Source organism: Nicotiana tabacum, chromosome 24, assembly GCF_000715075.1.
Source record: "Nicotiana tabacum cultivar K326 chromosome 24, ASM71507v2, whole genome shotgun sequence".
In the NCBI taxonomy this organism is placed as follows: Eukaryota; Viridiplantae; Streptophyta; class Magnoliopsida; order Solanales; family Solanaceae; genus Nicotiana; species Nicotiana tabacum.
Genome location: NC_134103.1, coordinates 63,340,467 through 63,350,328, shown reverse-complemented (window position 1 = coordinate 63,350,328; position 9,862 = coordinate 63,340,467). Strand labels below are relative to the sequence as shown.

General features: G+C 33.9%; 1 protein-coding gene across 2 annotated transcripts; it reads left to right on the top strand.

Annotated features, from left to right (window-relative positions):
- The first annotated feature begins 3,935 nt into the window (after positions 1–3,935).
- Positions 3,936–7,339, top strand: LOC107821971 (manganese-dependent ADP-ribose/CDP-alcohol diphosphatase-like). 2 transcript variants are annotated; one of them, XM_016648463.2, is made up of 2 exons: positions 3,936–4,086; positions 5,889–7,339. In XM_016648463.2, exon 2 carries the CDS (start codon positions 5,900–5,902, stop codon positions 6,857–6,859), a length of 960 nt encoding a protein of 319 aa, XP_016503949.2. In that variant the 5' UTR covers positions 3,936–4,086; positions 5,889–5,899; the 3' UTR covers positions 6,860–7,339. The 2 variants fall into 2 exon arrangements, with proteins under 2 accessions (XP_016503949.2, XP_016503950.2); XM_016648464.2 differs by lacking the exon at positions 3,936–4,086 and adding an exon at positions 4,125–4,259.
- The last annotated feature ends 2,523 nt before the right edge of the window (positions 7,340–9,862 follow it).

Here is a 9,862-nt window from a genome sequence, read left to right as displayed (position 1 = left end):
TTCCGGTGATGAATTGTAGTCAAAGCATCATGTATTCTGATGGAGTTAATTTGAATTAACCTTCTTGGCACTGGGAGATGTGACGAGAATGGAAGTTGCAAGCAATGTTTTGGAGAGTTAAATTCTTTATATCTTTTGCTAGATGATAACTGAAGACAACAGTCAAAGGTGAAATGTGTCGTCGTGTTTCACGTTTTTATCCGGAAAAACAGATGGCACGGGAAAGGGAATGATGCTTTGGAAAAGATGTTGGCAGCTCTAGGACACTAACAATGGGTAGGCTTTTCATTCAAACTTATTCATTGGTAAGATAGAAGGAAGATCGCCCACAAACTCTCTTTATCTTTCTTGAACATTTTCCTTTTCCGTTACATATGTTTCAAAAAAATTTAAGGAATGCGGCCTGGTTGTCAAATTTGGCCCAAGCCCAAATGACCCGTCCAAGGTTGGGCTAGTTATTGACCCTCCATTTATTGAACTCACTCTATCTTGACCTAATGTGTCTCAACCCATTTAAAGTTGGATTGATTTTTAGTTCAAATTGATCCATGAGTATGTTTGCCCAAATATCTTAGAAATAGTTTGATATGTTATATGTGATCATAAAAAAAGAAAAGAAAAATTTATTTGGTAATTATACAATTCATAAGAAAATAGTTATTAATTAAAACTTGATAAGAGTTGGGGGTTTAGCTATGACATAAAATTTAGCTCCTGTCAATTTAATTTATTGACTTAACCCATTTTGACTCGTTCAACCCGCACATTAAACACCCCTAGAATGAGGGGATGAGTAAGGAGAAAACAAGAAGTAAAGGAAAGATCTCAAGCGAGATTTTAATTTTGTACATGAGTAGCAGGTGGAATTGAAAAAACTAGATTGCAATTCAAGTATCTCACTGAGCATTTTACTTTTACTTAGAATCGACTCTTTTTCTGTCACGATTGTATAATTTTCTGAACAGGAAAATAATAGCAGTGACGGAAATTTTAGATGTGAAGTTTAGAATTTTTTTCCTTGCAAGGTCCTACACGACCTAAAACTTTTCTCCAAGGGCACCTCTTAATATTTTCCTGTCATGTTTTTCTTTTCTCACAAATTCATTTTCATCGTTAAAGTTATCTTCGTTTTTTTACTAATTAACTATAGAGGCATTTTATTCACGAGTGCGTGCAAAAAGAGCAACAGAGGATTGGAGTGGTAACTGTTCTTTTAAGCATTTCACAAGTGAATAAAGAACTCATGCAAAAAGACCATAAAAAGATCATGACTAGTAACTACTTTTAAAAGGATGCGATAATTTTCACGTGCAAGTAAAAATAAAAATTCACATAATTAACCGAGGTGTAAAGAATGTCGAACTAAATATTTTTGGTCAATGTTTCGACTAGTACCAGAACTATATTTCAAATTTTGACATGTTAATGACGATTATGTCGTCCCCTGGTACACATAAAATTGTCGCAGAGATAATTTCAACACTGTGTTGAAGGGAGGGGAAATAAAGAAAGAGAGAGGTTTTTCTGTGGCGTAGCCAGAAATTTCGTTAAGGATGTTCAAACTTTAAACAAGTCAATAATTTTTTTTTGGTCGATGAATGGTGTACCAAAATTTTTAGATCAAATTACGCAATATTTAGCTAAACCATAAAAATAAATAAATTAATAGAACTATATTTTTATAAATAAAAATAAAAATAACAAAAAGACAACATTAGAAATTTTACTAATAAAAGTAAGCATAAAACCAAAGGAAAAAGAGAGTCGAGAGGATTTGTAGTTTGTAGAGAGCTTTTGTTGATTTTTTTTACGGAGTTTGACTTTTAAATTATCAAATTTATTTAATAAATAAATTTTAGTTAAAAAATTTAATTTTAAGATTAGTTGTTTATTTCTAAGCAAAATTTAAGTTTTAAGAGTTATTTTATTAGAAAATTTTTAGATTGAAAAAGAATCAAATAGACCGCATATGGTGGACTCTTTTTAGTTTGGTAGAATTTCGAACCCATGAATAACATATTACTTTGAGCATCCTGAACCACTGGATTACCTCACTCAATTTTTTTAAGAGTGTTTAAAATATAATATATAAAAATATAAAATAGCATTTAATTAACTTAATTATATACGCAGTATAATCATCCTTGGCATAGGGTGGCTACACCAATGGTTTTTCTGACGTCGAAGTTCCAATTAGTTCCACCCAGCCAATGAAATTCTTCTAGTGTTGGTGATTAAAAATCTCAGTTTCTGTCCTATTGTCTTTTCTTTATTTTCTTTTTCACGGCCACACGCTCCCCAGACCACATTACTTCTATTTGTCGAATACGTGCTCTTTCTGTCTATTTTGAAAAATTAAAGTGTTAATTTCAATTGAACAACTTAACACTAGAAGGTGGCTATAACATGACAAGACCTTGTTACATCAATGGACAAATATGGAACTAATATCAATCAATTCCAGTCATGTACGCGTGCCACCACGTCTGTTTTTCACCTCTCACCTAAAGTTTTGCTTACAATTTTTTTGTTTTAATTCCAACTATAAAGTTTAACAGAATCATTATACTGCAAACTCAATTTAAAAAAGAAAAAAAAGGACATATAGAAGAATCTTGCACTTAAGCAATGCCATATCATGATGTGGACTTTCCGTGAGTGTGGATGGTATGAAATAGATGTGTATATACATGTAAATGTCATTATATTACATGCGAAAGTGTCTCTATGAATTAGGTGTCTATATACATTCTGTAAGACTGTAACACTCTCTTTCAAGTTAAAATATAAATGTTAATCATGCTCAATTTGTTACAAAAATATTCAAACATAATTTTATATATATTACTAGTGACTCAAGAAACTAGTCCCACCGGTATTAGATTTGTTATTCACTTAGAGATAGTAACCGTAATTATAAATTTCATTTGTTTAATTAAGCATATAGGGGCCGCAGAGGTAAAACTTACATTATCACTTTCATCTAGTCAGATAACATGACACAACAAAAGAATAGAAGGGACAATATTTAAAGTAGCAAATTGAACTTTAACATCATATTGCACATACCTTAAGAAAATGAGAGGTGACAAATTAAAATAAATGTAGACAACCGTGCTAATAACGTACGTGTTATAAATAACGGAAATTAAAGGTGAAATAAGAGAACTACACAATAACAAATTTTATTTCTTCTTCTTGGGGTAAATAGAAGACAAAGGTACCAATCAAAATGGTTAGTTTTACAATATTTTATTTCTACCCCCAATGTTTACTTTCTCTTATATATATATATATATATATATATATATATATATATATATATGACTTCCAACTTGTTATGATAAGACATTCATATTGCAAGTTAATTTATAACTAACCTTATAAAGTTTAATATGCGCAAGACGCCCTTGTCTTGAGGAAGATAGTTCATTGGTAAAAAGATTATAACACAAATTATAGTATCAAAGCATATATATAGAATATGCTTTTAGTCTTTAAAACCCAATGACTATATATCATAATTTAAATTTGAGTGCCACATATATACTTAAGGAAAAAAAGACTTCTGTTTATGTTATCCCTAATGGTTAATTGTGCTATCACAAATTGAATTGCACAATCATGAGTTTGTGTTTCATAGGACTTTTTTCAGTAAATTTTTCTTGCTTTTTTGTTAAATACATTAAAAAAAATCACGCTAGTTAGCGGTCATTTATACTCGGTACAATATAAATAATAAATAGGGTATCGTACCTTTCTAGTTACCAATTCCTATTTCATATTAACAATTGCCTAATTAGTTTTTTTAGGTAATCTAATCACATAAATAATTTTTTTTACATTATTAGTGACTAGAAGTTAAATTAAAAAAGAAACTGAAAACAAGAAGGAAGGTCGTCCTTTAGAAATTACTAGAATCCAAGTTTTTCTAAAAATTGTTCTTCTTGTTCTAACCTTAGGTCCTAATTATTTATACTTTCGGAACAATTAAGTTATAGCGACCACCTTTTTGTCCATAAGGCCTACGTTGTTGCGGTAGTTAAGGTTTCCTTGTACACATTTTGATCGAAACAGGCAATTCGGGTACGTAAATTCCTCTTTCTGCCCTCATCTTACAATTATTCATCATCTCGATTCCATGACCTCGTTTGATTTCATTGCAAACGGCCAAATTATTTATAAAGATTCTGACTTTGATTAAACCCATGTAATGTCTTGGATAAAGATCAACTTTTGCTGCTGAACATTGTTGATTGGTAAAGAAAAAAAACTTATATATCTTTATATGCATGCTCATCAGATGTACAATATGTATGCCTTTTGATATTGTTGCTGCCAAAGTTTGCGTATCTTGTTATCTTTCCCTTCCCATTAGAAACTATAGTAACAGTTTGTGGAAACTTTCGAAAATTGGTTTTAGATGAGATATATTGATATAACAAAAATAGACCTAAATCTTAAAGGGGAACTAGTTACTCTGCCAAAGTAAGTTTCACAATGTATAGCCAGTCTCAAGTTCAAATAAAGGAGGAAAATTCCAATGTACAATAGTCTAATGATGAATCCTCTTAACACTAAATTTTGAATTTTGAATTAAAGCATAGTTGATTGAACCAAAAAAAAATAGGACAGAGTAAAGGAAACAAATTGAAGAAAGCACCCTCAAGTTCGCTTCTATAAATGTCATCTTGATTCCTTATAATTCAGATAAGGAATACTTGTTAAAGCTTGGCTAAAGATTCTAATAAGAATGCTCCATAATCAATTTAACAAATCACCCATCCTGGTGCACCGTCTTCTTGAACCGAGGGTCCATCGGAAACAGTTTCTCTGTCCCATCGGGTAGGTGTAAATTACCTTCCCCAGACCCCACATGTGGGTTTTTACTGGGTTGTTGTTACCCATCCTGGTGCCGTAGCTGTTGACTTGACTGTGGGATTTTACTGGGTTGTTGTTGTTACCCATCCTGGTGCCGTAGCTGTTGACTTGACTGCTTCTCACTGTTAATTTAGGTCAACCAAACTTCTAAATTGCCTATAAAGAAACCATATGAATGGTATATTTTTGTTTTTTCCCCTTAAATTCTTCCTGCCTGCCATTTGGAATTGCATTGAAAGATGGGTATCCATAGCTGAGCGGAATTAAGTATGGTTTTCATGGAATTAAGATATTGAGAAAGAAATCAAGGAGTCTTTATCTTCTTTCTCATCGGAGGGAGGTGGGATTTTGAAGACCATTATGAATTCACGGAGTCTACATCGGCAAACCTTATTTTGTTGCATGAAGCAATTGCGTTGTAGGAACACACACTCACACAAGCATAGAAACAAACTCCACAATCCATCTCCAGTTTTCTTTATAACGACAAAGTTAAGTTTTGAATGACCGCTTTGGCTTCTAATAGAGCGGCTGAACTAGTAAAGATAGGTAAAGATTGGAAGAACTATCTACCAGTGGAGGGAGTTCATCATGTGGACCAAACTGAAGGTGAAATGGTTATGGCACTGCCTGACATTTAGAATAAGATTTCTGCAAAGCCCTGCAGAATTGGATTTTTTTTACTGATCTCAAAAGAGTAACAGTGATTGATTCCTTCTTTCTGTATGTAATGTCTTTGGATCATGAACATTGCTACTTAGTCAAATAAGTTGTTTGGATCTCTCTCCCGAATTTATCATTATGTTATTTTATATGTTTGTTAGTTGCCTTTTGCTTTCTCAATTACATTTGTCCTTAAGTAGAGAACTATTTGTATTGCACTAATTACATAAGTTCCCTATTGTTTGGCATTTATCAAACCGTATCTCTCGTGCTGTTCTTCGAGAGTGTGTTACTTTACTTTCAGCTTATTACTTAATGGTCAATTGATCCTTACTAATTAATAGGGTGGTAGGCAATGGGATCGGCAAATGGTCTTGTGTGTTCAGAGGAGAAGCAACCACTTCTCTCATTTGGGGTCATATCAGATGTCCAGTATGCTGATATACCTGATGGCCGCTCATTCCTTGGTGTCCCTAGGTATTACCGGCACAGTGTTTGCGTCTTACAGAAGGCAGTTGAGGAATGGAATCAAGAAAAGCCTAAATTTGTGATTAATTGTGGAGACATAGTTGATGGTTTTTGTCCCAAGGAGCAGTCAATGATCACTGTAAAGAAGATGGTTAACGAATTTGATAAGTTCAATGGCCCTGTTTATCACTTGATTGGAAATCACTGCCTTTACAATCTCCCTCGGGAGAAGTTGCTTCCTTTACTGAGAGTTCCTAGCCCTGATTATCATGCCTATTTTGAATTTTCTCCAATTCCAGAATACAGATTTGTTATCCTTGATGGTTACGATATTAGTGGCATTGGTTGGGCAAAGGATCACCCAAATACATTGGAGGCCCTTAAAATTCTTCAGGAAAAAAACCCGAATTCAGACAAAAACAATCCGGATGGACTAGTGGGATGTGAGAGGAGGTTTCTCATGTTCAACGGAGGTGTTGGGAAAGAACAGTTGAAATGGCTAGATAATGTCCTTGAGGAAGCAACAAATTTGAATCAAAATGTAATAGTGTGTTGCCATCTGCCTTTAGATCCTGCAGCATCATCTTTTGCAGCATTATTGTGGAATTATGATGAAGTGATGGCTGTGATACATGGCTACAATTGTGTGAAGGTCTGTCTTGCTGGACATGACCATAAAGGTGGACATTCGGTTGACTCCCATGGCGTACATCATCGGATCCTTGAAGCAGCTCTCGAGTGCCCTCCCGGAACTTATGCTTTTGGACGCATTAATGTGTTCCATGATAGATTCTCACTTTTAGGCACTGGTAGAATGAGGAGCACTGAAATGGTTTTTGGTCGCTAAACTATTCTTTTGTCTACCAAAAAAGTAACAGGTTTATATGCCAGCCATTTTCTTGATGAGCTACATAATGGACAATGAAAAACATGTAAGCATTTCTCTCTTTCAGAAAACTTTTTCCTTTTCCAACCAAACAAGTTACCTTTTGGTCTTTGTACAGTTGTTGTATCCACTATTGAATCTTGAGTAAATATCATATGATGGAAGGTATCACTATCTTGAGCTTCTTGGAAAATTTGTGTAATGAATTTAGGCTTTTATGTTGTAACGCTGATGTGCTTCTCCTGATAGCATAGCAGCTGCTAATAACTCAACGATTTAACCACTATAGAGGATATTTATCCTAGTAGTACTGTTTTATTTTTTTTTAGGTTATTTATTCCTCCTATTATGGGTAGTTAACTGTATGCCCATCTTCTAGTGTAGTAGAAATGACGTGGTATAGCCACTTTTTTAAGTGGTATTTATATTTTAGCCAGTGCTTTTAATGTTGAGCAAAAATAGCACTACTCTATTAAAATTAATACGAAAAATCTTTTTTACCCTTTCTTTATGAGTGATGTGTAAATATTAAGGACATGATGTCCTTAAACTTCATGATTGATGTGTAAAATATTAAGGACACCATGTCCTTAACATTTACAATGCACATATGAAGTTAAGGACATGATGTCCTAAAGTTTAACAACAGAAGTTGCAAATACAAGTTAATGATATTATGTCCTTAACATTTACATTGCACACATGAAGTTAAGGACACCATGTCCTTAACATTTACACTGCACATATGAAGTTAAGGACACCATGTCCTTAATATTTATATTGCACATATGAAGTTAAGGACATGATGTCCTAAAGTTTAACAACAGAAGTTGCAAATACAAGTTAATGTTATTATGTCCTTAACATTTACATTGCACACATGAAGTTAAGGACATCATGTCCTTAACATTTACACAACATGTCATGAAGTTAAGGACACTATGTCCTTAACATTTACAATGAACACATGAAGTTAAGGACACTGCGTCCTTAACATTCACATTGCACATATGAAGTATACATATGAAGTTAAGGACATGATGTCCTAAAGTTTAACAACAGAAGTTGCAAATACAAGTTAATGATATTCTGTCCTTAACATTTACATTACACACATGAAGTTAAGGACACCACGTCCTTAACATTTACACTGCACATATGAAGTTAAGGACGTGATGTCCTAAAGTTTATCAGCAGAAGGTGCAAATATAGGACACTTTGTCCTTAATATTTACACATCACTCATGAAGTTAAGGACACTATGTCCTTAACATTTACAATGAACACAAGAAGTTAAGGACACCACGTCCTTAACATTTACACTGCACATATGAAGTTAAGGACATGATGTCCTAAAGTTTAACAACAGGAGGTGCAAATACAAGTTAAATACATTATGTCTTTAACATTTACATTGCATACATGAAGTTAAGGACACCATGTCCTTAACATTTACAATGCACACATGAAGTTAAGGACATGATGTCCTAAAGTTTAACAACAAAAGTTGCAAATACAAGTTAATGATATTATGTCCTTAACATTTACATTGCACATATGAAGTTAAGGACACCATGTCCTTAACATTTACACTGCACATATGAAGTTAAGGACATGGTGTCCTAAAGTTTAGCAGCAGAAGTTGCAAATACGTGGCACTTTGTCCTAAATATTTATACAACATTCATGAAGTTAAGGACATAATGTCCTTAATATTTACACAACACATATGTCTAGCACAGGGGTGTTTTGTCCGACGGGTAAAAATTTATTAATCACTGGCTAAAGAGTAAATACATTTAAAACAGTGGCTAAAAAATAAAGACATCTCTAATCAGCGGCTATCTGTGCACTTCCCCCTCTAGTGTACATGATGAATTGAGTCCATTAACCTAAGAAGCGGTAAGATCTTGGTCCAGTATTCCACTTCCTCGTATTGACAAAAACTGGTGTAAAATAAATGAAGAATATACTAAAGATCATCCCATTCTTTATTTCTTGCTTTTCGCCAAGACTTGAGTATGAATCCTTGATTTGAAGTTTAATTACCTGACCTTACTAAACCTAAACTGGAATATGATACCAATCCGCTGAAAGGTTTTACCCAAAAACTGGAGTATGAAAATGTTCCCAAGTACTGTCGACATTGTAAGCTGCTAGGGCACTCAATTTTGCAATGTAGGAAAGCTATAAAGCTAGTAGGATGGAGATGAAAATAACAAAGGAAAAAATATCACGAACGACAAGGATACTAACTCTAATCAGATTGAAAGGGGAAAGGAGACACAACAAACAACATGCAAAAATCCGGGAAAAAATCAACAAAAGACTGAAGAGAAGGAACAAACTCTTGCCAAGATTCTTCAGGGCATTAAGGAAAAGAATGCTCAAAAAGTTATTGAAGAGAAACAGGGAGACCAAGCCACAGTCAATGAGAAGAGGGACAAATAGTTGTTGCAGTTACTCACAAGAAAAAGGATATGAAGACCAAAACCAAGAGGATACCGAAAAAGAAAACAAAGTGATATTTAAACCTGTAACATCACAAGGAGCAACCAAGAAAAGGACACAACAAAGTCACTCATTGATCCAACAGAACAACAATGATTCCAGAATTGATGAAGATTTGCAGCCCGTCGAAAGTCAACTAGATAAGGAAAGTACTTCTGACACCTTGAATAATTTTAAAGGGAAGAACAACACATCACCTACTAATGTTGACAGCACTGAACAAGATAAAGAAAATGAGAGGAATATATGCACAGAAGAGGAGGAATCTAGTAGCAATGCCATAAAGGATGCGATAGAAAATAATTAGATGATTGGCAATAGAATGGAAAACAAAGAAGATAACACCATCACTAATAGGGATGCTTCATACACCAATATCCCTAAAGAAGTTACATAATCCAACTCCATGGGAAATAGTGAGAATGCCGCGCAGAACATAGAAGGTAACCAGAT